This window comes from Parathielavia appendiculata (assembly GCF_033297405.1).
Source record: "Parathielavia appendiculata strain CBS 731.68 unplaced genomic scaffold N657scaffold_37, whole genome shotgun sequence".
Classification (NCBI taxonomy): domain Eukaryota; kingdom Fungi; phylum Ascomycota; class Sordariomycetes; order Sordariales; family Chaetomiaceae; genus Parathielavia; species Parathielavia appendiculata.
The window spans coordinates 40,870-60,817 of NW_026944256.1; the positions used below are offsets into that span (position 1 = coordinate 40,870).

The 19,948-nt window shown below is 56.9% G+C and overlaps 8 protein-coding genes across 8 annotated transcripts; 2 read left to right on the forward strand and 6 right to left on the reverse strand.

The window, feature by feature from the left end:
- Window positions 1-180: 180 nt before the first annotated feature.
- Window positions 181-1,890, reverse strand: N657DRAFT_650890 (uncharacterized protein). Its single transcript, XM_062794053.1, has 2 exons — window positions 1,132-1,890; window positions 181-945 (listed from the first exon to the last, which is right to left on the reverse strand). Exons 1-2 carry the CDS (start codon window positions 1,815-1,817, stop codon window positions 597-599), a joined length of 1,035 nt encoding a protein of 344 aa, XP_062642576.1. The 5' UTR covers window positions 1,818-1,890; the 3' UTR covers window positions 181-596.
- Window positions 1,891-2,503: 613 nt separating this feature from the next.
- N657DRAFT_582923 (uncharacterized protein) lies at window positions 2,504-5,246 on the reverse strand (the record flags this gene model as incomplete). Its single annotated transcript, XM_062789641.1, has 6 exons — window positions 2,504-2,736; window positions 2,796-3,600; window positions 3,648-3,845; window positions 3,899-4,133; window positions 4,193-4,908; window positions 5,043-5,246. The coding sequence occupies 6 exons, from the start codon at window positions 5,244-5,246 to the stop codon at window positions 2,504-2,506; spliced, it is 2,391 nt and encodes a 796-aa protein (XP_062642577.1).
- Window positions 5,247-6,045: 799 nt separating this feature from the next.
- Window positions 6,046-6,558, reverse strand: N657DRAFT_583004 (uncharacterized protein; the record flags this gene model as incomplete). The annotated part of the gene is made up of 1 exon (XM_062789645.1): window positions 6,046-6,558. One exon carries the CDS (start codon window positions 6,556-6,558, stop codon window positions 6,046-6,048), a length of 513 nt encoding a protein of 170 aa, XP_062642578.1.
- A 1,809-nt stretch (window positions 6,559-8,367) lies between these two features.
- N657DRAFT_659378 (uncharacterized protein) lies at window positions 8,368-10,873 on the forward strand (the record flags this gene model as incomplete). The annotated part of the gene is made up of 6 exons (XM_062794974.1): window positions 8,368-8,626; window positions 8,681-8,808; window positions 8,896-9,211; window positions 9,269-9,423; window positions 9,486-10,500; window positions 10,578-10,873. 6 exons carry the CDS (start codon window positions 8,368-8,370, stop codon window positions 10,871-10,873), a joined length of 2,169 nt encoding a protein of 722 aa, XP_062642579.1.
- A 1,065-nt stretch (window positions 10,874-11,938) lies between these two features.
- Window positions 11,939-14,127, reverse strand: N657DRAFT_650896 (Gpi16 subunit, GPI transamidase component). Its single transcript, XM_062794054.1, has 4 exons — window positions 14,024-14,127; window positions 13,685-13,985; window positions 13,242-13,636; window positions 11,939-13,190 (listed from the first exon to the last, which is right to left on the reverse strand). The coding sequence occupies exons 1-4, from the start codon at window positions 14,082-14,084 to the stop codon at window positions 12,109-12,111; spliced, it is 1,839 nt and encodes a 612-aa protein (XP_062642580.1). The 5' UTR covers window positions 14,085-14,127; the 3' UTR covers window positions 11,939-12,108.
- A 296-nt stretch (window positions 14,128-14,423) lies between these two features.
- N657DRAFT_659380 (LUC7-domain-containing protein) lies at window positions 14,424-15,327 on the forward strand (the record flags this gene model as incomplete). Its single annotated transcript, XM_062794975.1, has 2 exons — window positions 14,424-14,451; window positions 14,507-15,327. The coding sequence occupies 2 exons, from the start codon at window positions 14,424-14,426 to the stop codon at window positions 15,325-15,327; spliced, it is 849 nt and encodes a 282-aa protein (XP_062642581.1).
- A 550-nt stretch (window positions 15,328-15,877) lies between these two features.
- N657DRAFT_659381 (kinase-like protein) lies at window positions 15,878-16,720 on the reverse strand (the record flags this gene model as incomplete). Its single annotated transcript, XM_062794976.1, has 4 exons — window positions 15,878-15,924; window positions 15,962-16,318; window positions 16,416-16,531; window positions 16,569-16,720. The coding sequence occupies 4 exons, from the start codon at window positions 16,718-16,720 to the stop codon at window positions 15,878-15,880; spliced, it is 672 nt and encodes a 223-aa protein (XP_062642582.1).
- Window positions 16,721-17,524: 804 nt separating this feature from the next.
- N657DRAFT_675301 (uncharacterized protein) lies at window positions 17,525-19,219 on the reverse strand. The gene is made up of 2 exons (XM_062795811.1): window positions 18,280-19,219; window positions 17,525-17,997 (listed from the first exon to the last, which is right to left on the reverse strand). The coding sequence occupies exons 1-2, from the start codon at window positions 19,050-19,052 to the stop codon at window positions 17,787-17,789; spliced, it is 984 nt and encodes a 327-aa protein (XP_062642583.1). The 5' UTR covers window positions 19,053-19,219; the 3' UTR covers window positions 17,525-17,786.
- Between the last annotated feature and the right edge of the window lie 729 nt (window positions 19,220-19,948).

Sequence of the window (19,948 nt, forward strand, 5' to 3'; positions counted from 1 at the left end):
CACCCGGCCCACGAGGGCGCGGTTTTCCTGTATAGTAAGTTGTTGAAGGTCCGGCACGCCCTAGGGCACATCGGTGTAGGAATAATAATAATTAACGTTAGGGAATTGGGAGGCCCAACTTGAGCTGAAGGATGACTGCTGTACCGATAAACAGAAAGGCGACTTGTACAGTACATTCCGTGCTAAGGTATCCTGGCTACTACGACCAGCGGAGCAAAGCCCTGTATTGATGTTGTCCAGCTGCCTTATTGATACAGTATCCTATCTCTGCTGGTTTTCCGCTTCTCTGCTGATGCCGTCCGACTAACGAGTGGTCTCCCAAACCGGCGTGTCGCCTCCCAAACCGGCGTGTCGCTGAAACCACATGGACTGGGTAACCTGTGCCATACTTCCACCGATCGAGGGTGATTGCAGCCGAGGAGATGGAGTTCCAGGGTTGGCTGGCCTGAGCGATTAGCCATGCCATTGCTCACAGACTCCAAGACCAGCCCGAGTCTTCTTGACTTGAGTACATGACTACCTAATTAACGCACGGCAGTTCCATTTTCACCAGACTGCAAGAACCCGCTTCGATTAATGTAGTTCTGGCGGCCAGGCTACTGCCACAAAACGCCACTCACCATCCCCTCGACATCCCCTCCCGTCCTGACAGCCCCAATAAACTCCTTCAGCCAGCACTGCCCAGCCGTCGTCGTCCCCGGCACAAACACGGCACCGACGCACTCGGCGTGCCGAGCACACGCATCCAAACAGGTCGCCAGGTGGTGTACGTCGGTGTCATTCAGTAACCCCAGCGCGCCATCTCCGTTGGGATAGTTCGCGCCGCACTGTATTCGGAAGGTTTTTCGCGGCGTGGAGCCAACGCTGGTGTAGTTGAGGTTGTTGGCTCCCGGGCAGCTCGGGTCCGTCACAGACGATGGGCTCCGTTGCTGCGAGTTTGAGTCACTGGAGGTGAGATTGGCGGTCAACTGGTGTGTCCATTTAACTTCAACCTGGATCTTCCCATGCCTTCATGTCCCCTCAGTTCCTTGCCTATAGCAGCCCAACCCACCGTGTCCCACGAACAAACACAACGGTGTGGCACATAAGAAAGAGATGAGAATCATGTGTCTGCAGTAAGTAGTAACTAACCTCGAAGAAACCTGACTTATAATCCTCCCTGACACAACCGCGCCCAGAACCCCTGCCAGGACAGCAACAACCACCAACGCGACGGCCGCGACCCAAAAGACAGGCCTTTTCCAAAGCGGCAGACGGGACCCCCCACGCGCACCGGCAACACCGTCCTCGGACTCGTCCACCTCGCTCCAGGCCTGGCGCAGGGAGTGCACACCCGACGTGCGCGGGAGAACCGGTAACGGGTGTATTAGCGGAGGCGGCGGCGGCGCCGCGAGAGGGGATGGATCGCTGGGTTGTTGTTGTTGGTGGTGGTGGTGGTGTTGCGCCCGTGCGCCGTGAAGCGCGATGGGAGGGGTGTTGGCGGTGGTGACGGAGGAGGTGGGCGGTGATGATGCGCGTGGTTCGGGTGGTTGTGCAAGTTCCGGGTAGCTTTTCTCGTGCTTGACCTGGTCGTGGTCGTCGGGGACCACTTCGGGGTAGCTTTGGTAGGTGTCGGTTGTGGTCGGGATTAGGCCGTCGTGGTAGACCCGCGGCGGTGACTTTTTGGGTTTCCTGGCCATTTCGAATGCCAACTGGCCAAACTGAATTCGGTGACGCGTCGCGATGGCGGTGTTGCCGCGGCGCCCACTTGGTGTAATTGGGAGTCTGCGATCGATGATAGAGCACCGGAAGTGAGAAACTGAGTTCAGTAAAACCATCAAAAGAAGAAGGGGAATATCGGATGGACAAGCGCAGTATTAACTCACAACAGGCCGTCGCAAGCGCAGCTGGCAGGGGTTCCAGTCGTGGGGGACCAGGGGGAAAGAGGCGAGATGTGGTTATGATCCTTGTCGATGTTGGTGTGCGGCGCCAACATCAGCCTACGCTGTAACCCTCTCTTCGTGGCTGTGATGCTCCCCCGAGGCACAAATTCGCCATTTAGACTCGGTTCAGAGCTGGAATCATGTAGAAACCTCTTGCCAGAACCTTGCTCCTGAGTGTGACAAGCATTCTGGTTTTCTTGATGTTGAGAACACGCCGCTCTGGACCACTGTATTTCTCCCCGGTGATAGCTAACGTTTACGCTGCCTGATTAAAGCCCCGCCAAAGACGATCCAACGGCGCCCCAGAGCTACCCTGCCCTGCATTAGCGTGCGGCGAGCTGCAGAAAGCCGGGAACTATATCCTGGTGCCTGGAGAGAGCGAGTAGGATGATGACCAGCTTTGCTCTTCATCTCTGCTTGTTCGAGTTGTCATCGTAATCGTCTCACACAGTAGGCATCTTCACCAAACCGACACCCTAACCCAGCCAAATTTCGCCGGGAACACCGAGGACGGACGCAGGCGACAACGGAAGGGCTGAAATCGCTTGTCGGAATGACTCAAATCTGGCACTATCCTCCTCTTAAGCTTTCCCAAACTTAATGAGATACTCCTCATGCAGCTTCTTCTGCCTTTCCCACTCCTTGCGCAGCTTCTTAACCTGGCTCTTAGGCACCTCACTACCGTCGACCAGCTTGGTCGGCAGGCCCTCGGCATCCCACTCCTGGTACTTTGCGTCCCCCTTGAACATGTCCAGCGGAGACATCTTCGCCTTGGTCCATTTCTCCGCCTCGGCTTTCTCTCGAGCCTTGCGCGCTATTCCGAGGTTCGTCAGAAATGATTTGATGTTGTATCACGAGAAAAAGGCCACTTACCCTCTTCTTTCTGCCTCGCCTTCTCAGCCAACAGCGCGGCTTTTTCCTCGCGCGCAGCAATGAGCTTCGCGGCTGGCACAAACTTGATCAAGCTGGGCTTGTCGGCTTGGTCATCAAGTTGCACACCGATGTCGGTCAGGTCGTAGTCGCGGATCCGGTCGCTCAGCGACAGCACCGCTTCCTTAGCATTGGGCTCAAGGATCGAAACGATCGCACGCAGCTCATCACGCAGGCGGGAGGCGGCGCGGAGGAACGGCATGGCCAGCTTCTCCACGTCACGCTCTCCACTCTGTTCCAGCTCGGCGAATTCGCCTTCGGGGTTCTGCTGGACGAGCAGGGTCTGGATCGAAGACTCGGCTAGGTTCAAGGCCTGCACATCCCCCTTGATCTTGGCGTGTGCTGCCGCGTATGGCTGCACCGCCGTTTTGGGGTCGAGGTTAGCAGCGGCAGCCGCACCGGCAGACGTCCACCCAAGGCCATCGTATGGCGGCTGCGCGCCGGCGTCAAGGCCCAAAATGCCCACGATCTTGGTGACCCACCGTGCGACCGCCTCCAGCGCCTGTAGATTGGGCTCGGCAGACTTGTCGTTCATGTAGATGTTCGCGTTCCTGACTAGCCTCAGAATGACCTGCATGGCCCCAGGGGTGTCGAAGGAGTTACGGAGCGCCGCATCAAGGTCCTGCTTGGCCTGTTCGAGTTCGTCGACCAGTCTCTTGCCAGTGCCCTCCTCCAGCGACAGATCCTTGACCCCGGCGGTTGTCAACCCAGCCTCTGCCAACTTGGCCTTGATGTTTGTGAAAAAGTTCTGTTCCTGTCAGCCACGTTCAGGCAGCTTGTGTCACGGAGACCCACGTCAACTGTGCTCTCCCAGTTGTCCGCTTGCTTGCGCATATCTGGCGAGATCTCAACACCATCGTTCCACCGGCCCATCAAGAAGACAATCCGCATGTTACGGGCCGTGTAGGTTGTGGAAAGGGCGTCTTGAATTGTCTGGAAGTTCTTCAGACTCTTGGACATCTTGCTGCCTGCGATGGAAAGGTGGCCCATGTGCTGCGAGACTCGTTAGCATGACCAGCGAATTCGATGCTGGGAGGTGGAAGTACCAAGAAGTAGTTGACCCAAGTGTGCTCGCCCTTGCCGCACTGATGAAAGTACGCTTCACTCTGTGCCAGCTCATTGTCGTGATGGGGGAACGCCAGGTCGATGCCACCAGAATGGATGTCCATCTGCTCCCCAAGCTTGTCCGAGGCCATGACAGAGCATTCAATATGCCAGCCAGGGCGACCTGCGCCCCAGGGGCTGGGCCAGTACGGTTCACCGGGCTTTGACTTCTTCCACCTACAGCAGTCGCTTGTCAGTGCCGAATCATCAGGTCATTGCTTGGAGGGCAGACACACAGGGCAAAATCGCCGGACCGCTTCTTCCCTTCCAAGCTCTTAGACAGCGAGCCTTCTCCTTCCTCCTGCAAAGCCTTGTCGTTCTTGCTCTCGGGCCGTAGCCTGGCATAGGTATTGCCCGCCTTCTCGAACGCTGCGATATCGAAATACACCGAGCCGTTGGCCTCGTACGCGAACCCCTTGGTGATGATCTGCTCGACGAAAGCCACAATCTGCGGGACGTATTCTGTGACTCGTGTCACCGCATCCGGCGGCAAGACATTCAAAGCCGTCATGTCGTCGTTGAACGCCTTCTCCATCGCTTGTGTGAGGTCTGTGAATATGGTCTGGTCGCTGGTGTCGATCGTCTCCTTGTACAGGGAGTCTAGGAATGGAAGAAGGACCTCCTCGGCGCCATCAAACCCAGACCCATCCCTCAAGGCCTTCGCCGCCGAATCCATGTTGCTGAGGTGCATCTTCAACTTCGCCTCGGCATCGCCGGGTTTGCCTTCACCCGAGAGCGTGCCGCCGGCAAGCACGGCGCCATAGGCAGCATCTCTGCGCTCAAGGTAGTTGTGCTCGTCGACAGCCGGCTGCCCTTCAGCAGCCAACAGCGGCAGGTTGCTCCCGGCATAAGCCCGGAAGGCCTTGAACACAAGGTCCCGTATTTGATCTGGGGTGTAGGGCTTTTCCTTCTCGAGCTCCAGGAGCCGCTTTCTCCTAGCTTTGATGATGATCTGCGGAAAAGTCAGACCGCCAGAAGGGGTAATGGCGTGTGGCTCAGACCAACCTTGTCATCCACATCGGTGTAGTTCATCTGCAGTGATGTCAATGCTCTGCCGTTTCAAACAGGCCGAAGAAGGTAATTCACCACAAAGTTGACCTTGAAGCCAAAGTGGTGCATCAAGATGCGGCGGATGATGTCGGTCGAGACGTAGTTGCGGGCATGGCCAAGATGGCTCAGATCGTAGGTTGTCGGCCCGCAAGCATACCACGAGACCTTGCCCTCCGCCCTGGGCACGAAGGGCACCGGCGGGCCGGGCTTCAAAGAATTGTGAACCGTGATAGGAGCCATTGAAAATGCCCGCGAGAACCGGAGCGAAGTGGAAAGGGATCTCAACGAAGGGAGCAAGGTCGGAATCCTAGTGAGAGAGCGCATTCAGCTGTCGGCAGGGGTCGGGCAAGTGTCTAGGGCGGCCTATAGAAAGGTCCAGCCTGGCATGTTTGAGATGAGTCAAAATTCTATGGTTGGTTTCCGGATCCCGAATCTGGGGGGGGCGGGGCACTTCGATGTTCCCCACTGAGCTGCATCAAGGGACGGGATGCACGGGCCACATTGACCTCGAGAACGTCGGGGAAAAAGCCATGATTCTTCAACCCCGTCGCAAGCGGACGCTGACCTCCCCACACATGAATCTGGCGCTGCTGTCCGACCCCGCCGCCTCGACGTAGAGACTACCCCCAGTGTTCGCGACCGGATGAGTATGGCGGAGAGACGGCATGTTGCATGGCATTTCCCACGATCAAGGCATCTCGAACGGTCGCGCGCAGATCGTTCGGTCGGGGCTCCGATTCGATGAGCCAACAAAGCACGATGACAACGCGAACACACAAGACGTTATCCGCTCCGATACCCATTTGACCGGGAAGGAAGACAAGCGACGGCATGACATACTCGAGATGACGACCTGAGGAGGCGTCGCAACTCCCAGTCAACCGCCACGGATGGTATAATTTGGGGTCGAGTCGCGGACGTCGCGTGGCAACCACCTGCCTCGGCTGAAAAGTGCTGTGGTTGGGGCTGGCGGGTTGAAGTTGATTCATCAGCTCGATTTGCAGCTCTCTCCCAATGCGTTCCCGCCGCTCCCTCCCGCTCAATACCCACTCTGGGCCATCTGTCCCAGCAGACCCTCGACCCTGCGAATGACAGCCGCCGTCCAGTCATCCTCAGCATCCAGATACTCGATCGCAAGCCGCTGACACACAATTTGCACGTTGCCTCTTCTCCTGTACTCTCCATTGCACACAACAAGTGCCTTGCGCGCACGCGCACAGAGCCCGAATTCCAGCAAACTGATGGGCGCATCTGTCCCTGGCCCAAAGTACACGATGACGACGTCCGCCTGCTCTTGCATGTCCAGTTCCCACTCAACCTGCTTGCGGAACGGGGCGAATGTTACATCCTCGAGCCATGTGCTGTCCCAGTCCGGACGGAGCGGGTTGAAGATGGTGATGGGAAGGTGGCCGAGGACTTCCGTCAAGGCCTCGCGCCAGTCTGATCCCGAGGTCTTAGTGGTGGTGCCCGCGAGAAAGATAGATACCTTGCCCACGATGGCTGGACGGGAAGGTGCATGAACTATTTGAGATTGTCGCTGTGCGTCTTCCATATTCGCAAGGCTGTGTCGTTCACTCTCGTAGCCGAGTAAATCGGGACGAGTTTGGGAAAAGGCCGCTGGCTGGTGGTGCTCTGTTGGGTTCAAAGCTATTAGAGTTCGTAACGTCAAGGTAAGAAGTTTATCCGGGTCTAAGAAGATCCGTTTGTGCGACGGGTGCATGTCAAGGAATTGGAGAAATATGCATCTGAGGCATCACAAACAAGTCTGGAGTTGTGCAGCACGACTTGTTCTGCACCGTAAGATTGGTCGAGGGTTAGGGTTTCCACATGTAAAGCAAGCTCTCGGTACCTGCAAGCCACAGACGCGGAAATCGGTCTCAACCCTCGGGCAAATCAGAGACGGAAACGACAAGCTTCATTTTACCGTAGGAAACCCCGTAAATTATTAGAAACAATCAAAGTGGGTGCCTTTGCAGCATCCAAAGCTGGATGGACTCGAGGTAATTAAACGGTGAGGTGCCCCACTTTATATACTGCCCCACTGTTCTCAGCAAGTCGGAAACGGTGGGACCAATTTTGGACCCACGACAAATTGATCACTGGCGTCCCTCGCGTTGTCGTCGAAGGTATCGCGTTCCCCAATCTGTGCTGGGCTGCATACTTCGCAGTTCCAACGTCTGTCTAGCTTGCCGCGAGAGTGATTCAATTTCTGCAATGGCTGGGGCTACCATCACATCAACTGCTTCTGCAATCACACAGCCCAGTCCCCCGACAGGGCAGAAACGTCCCCTTGAAGCAACGAATGATAATGTGGGTCCCAACCAGGAGAGTGCTTCCAACTCGGCCATGCCGGGGGACCGCCGTTCTCGTCCGGTCTTCAAGATGAGAAGAACCGGTCACAGTGGGGCGTGTCCGCTCTGGGCCGGGCCTCTTTCACCATTCGTTCCTCAGCCGCGAGCGGTCACAGATAGCAGCATTGGCAAGCTCGACACACTCTCTCCTTCCGTCCCGTCCTCGGCACCGAGCCCAACGAGAGGCCTGGATGCTAGCCCGGCTTCTGCCTCTGAGCAAGCGCCGTACTCCGAAATATCACAGGAACCGACACCCGAAAAGGCGGTCGATTCGGGAATCCTGACTCCCACCGATGGAAACGAGACTGTCGCCAAGTTTTCGCAAACGCAAGTAAAACCAATTTTTGATCAAGGCGAAAACATGGTACGTCGAGCATGCGATTCATGTTGTATATCTATCAATATCGGCTCACCTCGCTCGCCATAACTCAGACCTCGCAGCCAGCTTTCAAACCCTTCCCGGCCAACTCGTGGACGAGTGCCAGAGACAAAATGATGCGACCGATCATGCCTCCAGATATCAAGCTGGCGTTTGACTCGGCTCTGGACGATCGGCCATACAAGACTTGGACCGGTATAGTCGCCAGTATTTGACTCGACATATTGACCTTTTTACGCTAATTCTATTTCGTTTCTTAGACGATTCTGGGAAGCTCGTCTCCACAGCTGGTGCGCTCCTCCCGTTGGGCTATCAGAAATCCGAGGACCCGTTCTTCCCCTGGCGTTGCCCAGTGAGGTCGTGTCGGAAATCCCTCTCGACTCTGGAGGGCTTAGGCAAGCATTTTTGTGTCAGTTCAAGCCGACTCTCTGATTACGTACTTGATCAGCGTTAACGCCGACACTGTTAGAACTCCCATCGCGCGACTCGCCTCAACGACAACATGGATGGCACCCTCACCGACTTGGGCACGTACTCTAGTCCAACTGTCGGCGATGGAAGGAACTCCGGGGGTTTCGTTAAGCCCCCGCTGATCGTGTCAAAGAGAGCGATGAGCTTGACAGAGGCACCCATGGTGGAGAGCAGTCTTCACAATGGGGCCAGGTTATCACAACGACCCACGGTTCCGCTGAGGGGTGGGCAACGCCGCTCATCAACCTCGCGCAACGCGGTTTCCGAGGATAGCGACTCTACAGACACAAATGAGGAGCCTGACGTTCGACGTAGTCGTCATGGTGATGGTGATGAGCCTCACGGACCATCCTCCGAGACAAGTGGGAGCCGGCGCTGTGATATGGCCGACCCAGATCGACCATACAACATGTGGCGAGGTAAGAAGGAGCGTCTCGCCCCCTACTTATCCTTTCTACTAATGTTCATAACAGAAAATGACGGCACCCTGGTTCCTATGCGCGGCGCCTTGTTACCAGACGGATACAAGCACGACACAACCATTCCGGGCCGGCCTTGGATCTGCCCAGTCCGAAGCTGTCGCCGGTTGTTTAAGGCACCAGTCGATTTTGGGAATCACTTCAAGGCAAGTCTCTCACATCCCTGCTCTTCCCTCGGATGAATTCAAAGTGTGCTAACGACATGCCAGGGTCATCATCGGGGCTCACGGCTGAACGACAACCTCGACGGAACCTTCTCCGTCGTTGGAGCCAACAGCGGCACCCACCCGGCTGTCGTCGTGTCACGGAACCCGATGGATTCCGAACCCATTGCCGAGCCTACGATTCCGCATTATCCTGGCGGACGTGGCACGAAAACTATCCGTTGGGTCAAGGCAGTCGGGAAGAATTCCCCATCTGACGCTCCTACGACAAAGACTAATGTTGACGCTCATGCAACAAGTGTTGCCTCCGACGTTAGATTTGAATTCGCGGCCGATGGGCGTCCATACCGGGAATGGTGGAGTGAGTGCACATGTATCTCCTGCCCATGCTCTCGCAGTTTGATGCTAACCCTGCTAGATGAGCATGGAGAGTTGATGAGCATGGCGGGAGCGTTGATTCCGGAAGGTTATCAGCTGGATCCTGACAGTGTCCCTGGTCGCCCCTGGGTCTGCCCCATCAGGTCTTGTCGGATAGCCTGCAAGTTCAAGAAAAACCTAGGATATCATTTCATGGTGAGTTCGGGATGGACTTTCGGCTTACACAACCCAACCAACTAACCTGAGTCTTTTTCTAGACCACCCATAAATCCTGTAGCCTGAACGATAATGGTGACGGGACGTTTTCAATCGTCAACAGTCCGCATAAGCTGAACGCCCCTCGCGTGGTCTCCAGGAATCCCTTGGACCCCAAAGAGCCCCCACCGCCCGCGCCTCGTCCGCCCATACAATCATCTGACGCCCGCATGGCGGACCGGCCGAAGATCACCGAGCCAGTCTCCACAGGAGCATTATCAACAGGCTTTAATGAGGCTCCCGACAGTTCTGCCGCCGCCTCGACTTCAAGTGGCCAACTATGGGATCACATCTCCTCGCGAGCTGCTTGGTTACCCCTCGACCGGGAAAGCCCCGAAGCGAAGATCCTCCTCCGCTACCCCAAGATGCGAGACCTGAACATTGTGTCTGCTCCCTTGCTCGCTGCCGAGGCCAACACCAGGCTTGTGCCGAGCCTCATCCTGCAGGCCGTGGGCGAGGAGAACCCCAACCCCTGCACGGAGTGCCGGCGTCGTGACGGGCCCTTTGACAGCTGCGTCGGCGGTCCCCCCGAGCTTTTGCGGCAGCTGTTGCCTTTTCTGGGCTCGGCCGCCCGGTCCTGCGCCAACTGCATAGCCCGGAAGAACGCGGGTAGATGCAGCGTCAAAAGGCCGTATGCGGGTGCTCGTGCAGGGTTGTCAGAACCAGTTTTCAAGGGCCAAGATGACTCGGTCGTGCCTGAGTTGTTGAACGATTCGGGTGACGAGCGAGAATCGGCCGAGGCCGGCCTAGCACGACGGCGCTCAGCGCGGGTGTCCCTGCCAAACGGGGACGTGGACTCGGATGGAGGGAGTGAAGAGTCGGCTGACGAGGCCTCTCTGGATCCTGGAGCTAGACCGCCGCGGTTGGTCACTTTCAGCGTACCCAATCCTACTAAGAGTGATCGGCAGTTGAGGGAGCCCCGCGCTGCCAGCTTGAAAGGCAACGGTCCAGTTGAACGAGACTTGCACTTAGAGGACTGGGAAATGGGCGATGGCCGGGCTAACACGGCCGGTGAACGTATGTTACCCGGACCCGTCTACTTACCATTGTCACATGTTTTTCCAACTCACTAACGTTCTTTCTCCCATTTTTAGCACTAGCGTTCTCGTCCACATACCTCGCCGCCAATCAAACAGTGCAAGTCTCGCCGAACATCAAATTCCAGGCACTCAGCATCCCCTCGGGCCGTGTTCACCAGATCCCAGCAGACGCGACCAAGACCCGTGTGTGTACCCTTGCGACCGGCAAGCTTGCGGTGCATGTGGGAAGGGACGAGTTTGTCATTGGGTCGCAGGGCATCTTCAAGATCAACCCGGGCGTGGCATGCACTGTGACAAATAGGGGCTATGGGGATGTAGTGTTGCAGATTACGTCCGTCAATGGGGGGTAGGGATCTTGGTGAGGTATCGAGGGAATCCAAAACTCAGCCTTTAACTCGTTTCATGCTCACTAGGAATGCCGTAGCTCACAGGGATGATGCCCAGGCTCAGGCTTCATCACCATGGTAGAAGGGGGCGAAGCCCTCTTCACACTTTACTAATAAGTGCGCTACCGGCCGTTAACCAGGTCTGTCAATATAAGTCCGTCTCACTCTAACTTCAGGCGCTGCATCTAAGGGCCAAGGGGCAGGAGGGAGTTCAGATACCGTTTGGTGCAAGTACGAGATTGACCGTGAATTTGACCTGCGGTGAGAGCGCTGAGCAGGCTTCCGTCCGGTGTCAGAGCGAAGGAGAATGCGTTCCGTCCATAAGACAAGATGAGCTTACAAGCCCTCCAAGTTCAGGGCAGATCGGGTACAATTCAACCCTAGTTTGTTAGCGACGGAACTTAGGTATTTCGAATCCTTTCACTTCCATTTTCTTTTCCTCTTCCTCCTGTTTATTCTCATTTTCGCACTTATCTTCCTCTTCGCTCTGTTACTCTTCTAGTCTTTAGCTTCTACATTGTCCTTTTTATCTTCCTCATTCCAGGTTGTTTTCTTCATTTTATTTTCCCATTTATGCTACCTACATTACCTACCGAATGCCCGCCATGTGCCACGCTAACGAACAAACCAGGGCTGGAGGCAGCTCAATCCAGCCGCCGCAAGCTCCACTTCCAGTCCCTTGTGTCATACGGACAGTCCTGTCACGAATTGGACGACCACGTGGCAGAGTGGACGAAGAAGGCGACCTGCTGCAGTTTCATATGGAGAAGCTGAGCGAAGAAGCGACCAAAAAAAAAAAAACCGACAAAAACAAACCAGAAAAAGAAAGGTTAACAAAAGTAGCGTTACAAACGACCCGGGTCTGGCCCTGGATCTGCTAAAGAACTTCCTTCAAGCCTTACATGTACCTTACCCAACCGATCTGGTGAACCCAGATGAGATTGACCGGCGGTGCAGCTCTCAGAACACGGCCAGGATTCTACAAACAGCTTGCCGGTGTGCATAACTTGTCAAGGGACTGGCAGCCCAAGCCGTTTCACCCGGGGGATTGGAGGCAGAGCCGGTCCTCCACTGCACCCAGGCCAGCTGCACATCAGAGGCGTGCATAGGAGGCGACAATGGTGATACTCTCTACGACGCGATTGTTGAACGTCCAGAGGCACATACCTGGATTCTCATCAGCCACAGACAACCAATAATTACATGCTCACCCCCTTCTTGACCAATCCCGCCAACTTCCCCTTTACCCTTTCCAGCACAATCGCCAACCCCGCCTCAGGCCCTTCATCAGCTGCAACGAACCGGCGAACCAGGATATTAAACACTCCGCCAAACGCCAAGGCAATGGCCGTCGACGTGAAGATGATGACGTTATATGGCATACTGAAATCGGGCGTCGGCAGGCTGCACAGCAGCGACGTCGTCCGCAGGGTATATGCTGCCACCCTGCCACTGCTGCCACTTCCCCCAGCGGCAGTCCCGTCTTCTCCCTCTTCCGTATTGGAGCGCTGAAGCGGGTTGATGACGGTGATGACCGCCGCGGCGACATCGAACCCGCGGTTCGCGTCCGGCGGGTACTCGGTGTATCGCAGGATGGACTTCTCAAAATCGTAGGTGAGGAACACGGTCGAGGCCGGCGGGACGCGCATGCGCACTTCGAGCTGCGTGCCGCGGGCGCGGTCGACGGCGGGGCGGTAGTAGACTTGCTGGATGAGCTTTGTGGTGCTGTTGTTCGTGCGGGAACCGCCCGCCACGCGGGCTTCCAGGGTGTGCAGGTAAATGCGCATGAACCAGGGGAGCGTTTCCATGTAGACGAACTCAACGTCGGTGTCTGGGCTTGGGTTGCGCAGAATGGTTTGCACGCCGCCGCGCTCTTGACCGTGGCCTGTGAAGCTGCGCTCGGCGTAGAGGAGAGGAGTTTCTGGGTTGACGATGGCGGTTGTTGTGGGGTCGGCCGAGTCATCGGGCTTGGGGAGGGCCATTTCGAAGTCGGCGGACGGGGGTATCTCGTAGCACCGGCAGACTTGGTCGGAGTTCTTTTTCTCGTGCACGCCTTCTGAGACGAAGACATCACGGGAGTCCGGGACATGGAGGCAGACTGGCGGGATGGACGAGTCGGTCAGCGGGCAGGTGCCCCTCATGGGTTTCCCAAAGATCTGCGAGAGGGACCAGTCCTGATTTGCGGTGTGGTCGGCAGGAAAGCACGCGTCGTGGGAGTGGTATGGCTTCGAGGTATCGCAAGGTAGCTGGTCAGCGGGCGGGGATCGAGGGATTGGGTTGTCTAGAATCATCGTGAGCAGATCAACCCGACTCGGGGACAGGTGTTTCATACCCCTAGGTCGCTTGGACCGATCAATGTCGAGAACCATGTCGATGGTCTGCTCAATTTGGAGAACGCATTCTTGTCCAGGCGAGCAGATGGGCCGTACATCAATGGCCATGGTCTGCCACGACGCGTCAAACAGCTTATGACCATCCAACAGACTTGCGATGCCAGCCTTCCCCTTGCACGGCAAAAGCTTCAAGAAGGGGGTGAGGTTCTCGGTGCAAACCACCTCGTGCGGCAGCACTCCGTACAGCAGATGCATGTTTGTGACGGTCGAGTGGTCGCCTTGGGGCTGGAAGGACATGACGGGTCGCGTCGTGCGGGTGCCGTCGATAAAGTTGAGTGAGGCGCAAAAGAGCCCCGAGAGGGCGTTGGTGAGGATCAGCCATTTGTGGTCGGCTCTGCAGGTAGTCAGTAAAAGGGTACGTTCGCTACTAGGGTTGTCATACTCCTCGTCTGTGTCGGCCTCGAGCCACGCCCACAGTTCGACACCCGTGCCGCCCTCCCTCGCGCCATTCCATGGTCTCGCACCCCAGCTCTCGGCGTCCCATCTCCCCAGGCTGAACCTCAGATGCAACTCGCGCGTGCCGGCATGTTGCAAGATCTGACCGAGCGATCGCGGGAAGAAGCGGAAGTTGCCCTTTTCGAACTCGGAAACGGTCGTATTGGAGCGGAAGTTGAAGCTGGCCAGGAGCGCCGACAGAGGCAGCGGCCGCAGATTCAGCCGCTCATAGTAGTCGGCGGCGAGTGCTGACGAGGGAAAAAAGGATACGGACAGAATCGCAAACCAAAGGAACGACAAAAATTGACCCATCTTTCTCCGTCACGGCGGTCTGGCCATGGGCGCATGGAATGGCAGGAGCAAAAGGAGTGTCGGGACGAAGACGACAATGTCTTGGCAGTGCGGAAACTCGAGATGACAGCGGTCCAAAGCCGGGATTGGGCCGACAGGGGTCCTTTTGCCCCACTGCATGGGCCCACCTCCGGCAGCATCGCCCTTTTGCATGCAGCCTTGCAGCACGGCTGACAATACAAGTTCAATCGATCAATTTCCTTCCACCACTCCAATCTTCGACAAATTCCCAGGTTCTCATACATTGTCGGCCACATCACGAGTCTCCCAAACAGTGAGAGCATCAGTTCAACATCCGATCGCTTTGATTAGTATAACACAACAAAACTTAAATAATGGCGGCCGAGCAAAGGAAGCTGCTAGGTCAGTACCTCCTCGCCCAGCTAATTAGCCCGGAGTGATGCTAATCTCGCTGCAGAGCAGCTCATGGGCGGCGGCATGGCCTCGCGCAGCGCCCAACTCCCGCTCACTGACCCCAAAGTGTGTCGCTCCTACCTCGTCGGCACCTGCCCGCACGACCTCTTCACCAACACCAAAGCCGACTTGGGCGCCTGCCCGCGGGTGCACTCAGAAGCGCTCAAAGCCGAGTACGAGGCGCTGCCGGAAGCCGACAAGAAGAAGTACGGCTTCGAGTACGACTACATGCGCGACCTGCAGAGCCGCATCGAGGCGTGCAACCGCAACATCGACACGCTGCAGCGGCGCCTTGAGAAAACACCCGACGAGGTCCGGCAGACCAACAACCTCCTCAAGGCCATCTCGGACCTGGGTTCAACCATCGCCAACGGCTTGCTCGAGGTTGAGATTCTCGCCGAGACGGGCGAGGTCGCCAAGGCCTACGACGAGTACTACAAGGTGCGGCACGCGCAGGCGGCCAAGGCGGAGCGCGAGCGGGAGCTGAAGGCGCTGAGCGAAACGTCGGGGCCGTCCGGGCATCAGAAGCTGCAGGTGTGCGACGTGTGCGGCGCGTACTTGAGCAGGCTAGATAACGACCGGCGGTTGGCGGACCACTTCTTTGGCAAGATGCACTTGGGCTTCGCGCAGATGCGCAAGGCGTACGACGCGTTCCCCAAGGAGATGCGGGGCCGGGCAAGGGGGCCGATGCCTATGGGGGCCGGCGATGAGGACATGGGTGGGGTACCGACAGGGCCGGGCGGCGGGTTTGGAGATGGATGGGGTAAGGGTCCGAGAGGGAGAAGCGGGGGTTTCCGGCCGCGCGGACCGAGAAGGGCATGGTAAAGCGGTGTGCCGAGAGGGCTGGGTCGTAGATGCGGGCATAAATGAAGCAAGGGCCTCAGGGGAGGAGTGGGCGCTTCCGGCAGCGCGGGCTGAGAAGGGGGTAGTAGGTGGATGGCTGTGAATTATGCATTGGTAGGGTGTTTGGCGTTTTGTTTACTGGCAAGATATCATGGTTGGGATATGGTCAACAGGGAGCGAACACGTTGAATTGTGACGTCTTTTATGCTCTTAGATGTGTCTATTGCACACCGCTGTAGGATCTCAAAGGTGCAGTTGGGAGACATTGATCGGCTGTCCGTGGGGGGTTGCTCTGTCGGATGAGAATGGAGGTGGTTGAATGGGGGAGGCAAGCATCGCCATGTCGGTCGTGTGGTCGGGAGGAGTTGCAGAAGAATCATCTGGAAAGATGTTGAAGTTGGGCATCAAGAGGTATGCGGGTGTCTACGAAGATCATTCCCCAGTTCCTGTGTGGTACTTGGATGAGCCACCCCTAGCGTCAGTCTCCTCAAACCCCAGATCCCGCAGAAGATCCGCAGCAGAAGGCCTCTTCTCAATCATACTGCAAAACCCGTCGAAGCAGTGATTTCACCTTGCTGCCTCCTCCACATCCAATTCCGGCCCTGTCCAATCAAACGCTCGTCCACCGTCTCCTGCTCCAGGACAAGCGGCTCTTCTCCCCCTGCAACGCCGTCGAGCAGGGAGTTGAAACGCCTCCCGTCGGGCGTGAAGTAAAGTGAAGAGGACTCCCTCTTCTGGAAGGACTCATCAGGCAAAGGGCTGAGTTGCTCAATGAGTCCCGGGAGATGTTCGTCGTCTTCGAAACCGTCCCCGGGAACGCAGAAGAGTGGTTCGCCGGTGACTAGCTCAGAGACGACGCAGCCCCAGGCCCAGATGTAAAGCGTTTTGCTGACAGTTCCGCAGAGGATTAGCTCCGGGGCTCGGAGGCCCAGAGGTGTAACGGGCCTTGCTGGCGGACTCATCAGGAAGTATGCTGTGAACCGCAGATGTGTGTGAGCCAACAGTTTGGAATGAGTAGGATTATTGGAATGAGTAGGATCAGGAAGAGAGAACAGGAGCTTGGAACTAACCGCCGCCATGTCGGAAAACTTGACCTTGAAACCTTGGCCATGATGAGGTAAATGTGGCCAATGACTGCGGAATACAGAGGTAGCAAGGAGCCCACTTATCCTGCTTCGCGTCTAGCCTTTTTCCACAGGGTCCGAGATAGGACCAGGATCCACGTCTTCGTCTTGTCTGAGCGCCCCTTAGACTTGGAGTCGATTTCGTTTAGGGCAAAGAGGATATTTTCCGGATGGAGGTCCCCATGAGCGATACCGTTGTCATGCAGAAAGTCGAGAGCCTGCAGTGACTGCTTGAGGATGCATTTGGCCATCCAAGGGGATAGCGGGCCTACATGTCCCACTTGCGAGGCTTGAACTGGGCATCTCCTCAACCATGGAATTCACGCTGGCACCCATGGGCTAGAATACCAGGTACTTGCGGATGCCATTTGGGCCTTGGTGTTCTGATTGTCCCAGCAGCTGCGTGACAAGGTGAAAAACCTCCGTGGAAGCAGCTTGGGCGATATGCTGCAGAATCTCGAGTTCGGTTGTTGATGCCGAAGCAACTGACATGGAAATTTTGAGACCCACATATCTTTTCTGTCTGTACATGAGAGTCAGCTCAGGGTACGAGGAGAAGAGGCTGGGTAGAAGATGGCGCACTTCGAGTCGCCAGCCAGCCGGCCCGTCGAGTAGGCGCCATTGCCGAGCTTCCGGCTAACTTTGTATTGATTACTGTGATATGTATCCCCAAGGTGGATTGGATGGTAGCCGCCTGGGCGGTAACCCTCCACCCACTCGCAGGGTGGGAAATCTCTTTGAATCGCAGCTCATCGTCGTTTGCAGCCCTTGACGGCGGGGAGCGGGGAGGGGGGATGGACTGGGTGTCATGATTCGGATGGGTGCGATAAGTGGACGGAAACGGTTTGTGTAACAATTTTCGCACAGTGAAGGGGTCGAACAAGCCGGGACCTTCCATCCCTTTGACGGATAAAGACATGCACAGAGATGGTTCATTTAGGCACATGCCCAGTGAAAGCCTGGGGCTGCCCGGGTGAAGACGAGGGCGTGGCCGGGAGGGGGAAGACGGTGTCTTCGGTGGAGTTGGAAAGGCTTGAGAGCTGGATTGTAATAGTAAAGGTTATACCAAAATCTACCCTTCATTTCCCATACTCAAACAGTCCCCTAGCCCATGCATCGCATACCACACCGCAAGCGGATCCCACGCCGGCCGCGGCCGAAAGCACTGATACCAGACATAAGGCGCCAGACGATACAGACTTGGTGCCCCCCCAAATGTTCCCTGCGGCTCCAATGCTGTACGACTGCCATATTCGCGCTCCATCTTCCCTTTACAACTGCTCTGCACTACTCAGCCCTTCACCACATTTCCTATGTTCAGGTCTGGTTGGCCGCGAGACTAGCAGCCACTTCCTCGTCCCACTTGCCCACCGGCGGGGAGATGGGAATCTCAGCAGCACCTGGTTTCGCCACCCACGCCGTGTCAATCTTCTTTGGCGCAGCGGTCGACGACGGCAGGGCAGGGAAGTCTTCGGCCTTCAAATCGGCCGTCTTTGGGGGAGGTAGTGCCGGCGCAGGTCCGCTAGGCCTGCCTTGTTCCCTACCATACTCCCCATCCCGCTCATCAAACAGCCGTCCACCTCCCCTCCCCCTTCCCCTGCCACCCCGGCCCCGGAACCCACCACCCCTCCCCCTCAACCCAAATCCATCATACTCACCACCCTCATCCACACCATTACCGCCACCCCCTCCAGCAAACCGACTTCCCCCCAACCCCCTGACCCCCCTAACCCCGCCATGAGCCCCTCTAAACCCCCTCCTCTCCCGCTCCCCCCCATCCAACTCAGCAACATCCCTCCCCAAATCCCACCTCCCCTCCCTCTCCCTGCCCTCCAAAGCCTTCAACTTCCTCTCCCTGTTCCGCGCCCGCTCTTCCTCCAGTTTCCTCCTCTCCTCCTCCGCGATCTTGCGCCGAGCCGCCTCCTCCGCCCGCCGCTTGCGCGCCTCCTCCATGCCCTTGGCGTAAGCGACGGCATGCTGCGCCTCGTCGCGTTGCGCCTCCTCGAACCGCCGCGTCTTTTCGGCGGCGAGCAGCCGCATCTTTTCCATGCGCGCTGCGAGCTCGACGTCGGTTAGTTTCTGGCGCGGGTTCGCGCCTGAGTTGAGGCGGGCGGCCGAGACAGCCGAGGCGGTGTTGTTGGTGTTGGTGGTGGCGGTTGCGGGGGTATTGTTGTTGTTGTTGGTGGTGTGGGGCGTGGAGGAGGGTTCGCGCGGACCGGTCGGGAGTGGTTTGGGGTTAGTTGTTGGAGGGGAGGAGGGGTCTGCCGCAGATGGCGTGTCGCTTGTTTCAGATTTGGCGGGTTTGGAGCGGTGGCTGCCATTGTTGTTGTTCGCGGCCTGACGGGAAGATTTGCTCAGCTGGATGTTGGGATTGTGGCGAGATTGTGCTAGTGACGACCTCGCTGGTTTCGGCGCGGCAGCTGGTGGTTGCGCGGCGGGTGCTGGCGCTGGTTCCGGCTGCGCGGGCACATGGCTGGTGGAAACTGGCGCCGGTGCGGACAGAGTAGCGGTCTCGTCGACGGGTTCGATGTCGTCAGAAAACAGATCGTCGTCGGTGCGTCCGCCAAACTGGTCCTGTTCCATGATTGCGATAGCGTGTAGATGTCGATTACGTAGTGTGTAACGTGTGTGAATGCTGATATATATATTCTCGCGGATGCTGGTAGAAGCGAGGTTACGATCCTATAGGATGAAGCTTTGGTCGTGCGTATCAGGTGTAGTGTGGGACGAGTGTTGCACTTCGAAGTGTGGGAGCGCGTTTCATGACATTGTTCTTGCGGGGCAGTCACAAATTGAGAAGCAAGAACAGGTGACGACAGTCTTACTGTCAGCTGGCGGCATCTGCCACGAATATTTGTAACTGGACTTCAACGTTGACGTCTTTCTGCGTACTCCGAGTCCCAAGTGCATATCATACGTCTTTGGCAGCAGGAGGTTACCACAAAAGGACGGCCGCTTGACGCGTGTACATGCTGATGGCCAGCTGGGTAAGGTAATTATATAGGGCGCGTTCATCCGCCCGTTCTTCCTCCTCGCCTTTCTTTCCTCTCACAATTAAATTCCCTCAGTTTCTTCTGATTTCTTTATCCAATTCCTGAAATTCTCTACACCTGACACAATACGGGGCGCGCTGCATCGTCCACATCATGCAGTGTCCATTTAAAGAATTTCTTGCGTACGCCAGAGACATCGCTCACCACGTTGCCGGTCGCATGCGGCCTGGTTCCGCACCGGGTGTATGCATTGGGGCTTGGACATGCCCATTGGGCGCCCTCGCCGCTGGCATCGAAGGGTTGGAAGGTCGAGAAGTTCCTGGCCTCGCCGAGGGTCGAGATCTGGGGGCCAACAGGCCGACGAGCGTGCGCGCATCCGCGCCCACTGTCGAGAAATCTGGCGACTTCACGTCGAGGATATATAATATATTGTGGGTGTGACTTGGAGGGGTGCCTCCTCCATGCCAGAGTCCAGAGGCGAAGGAC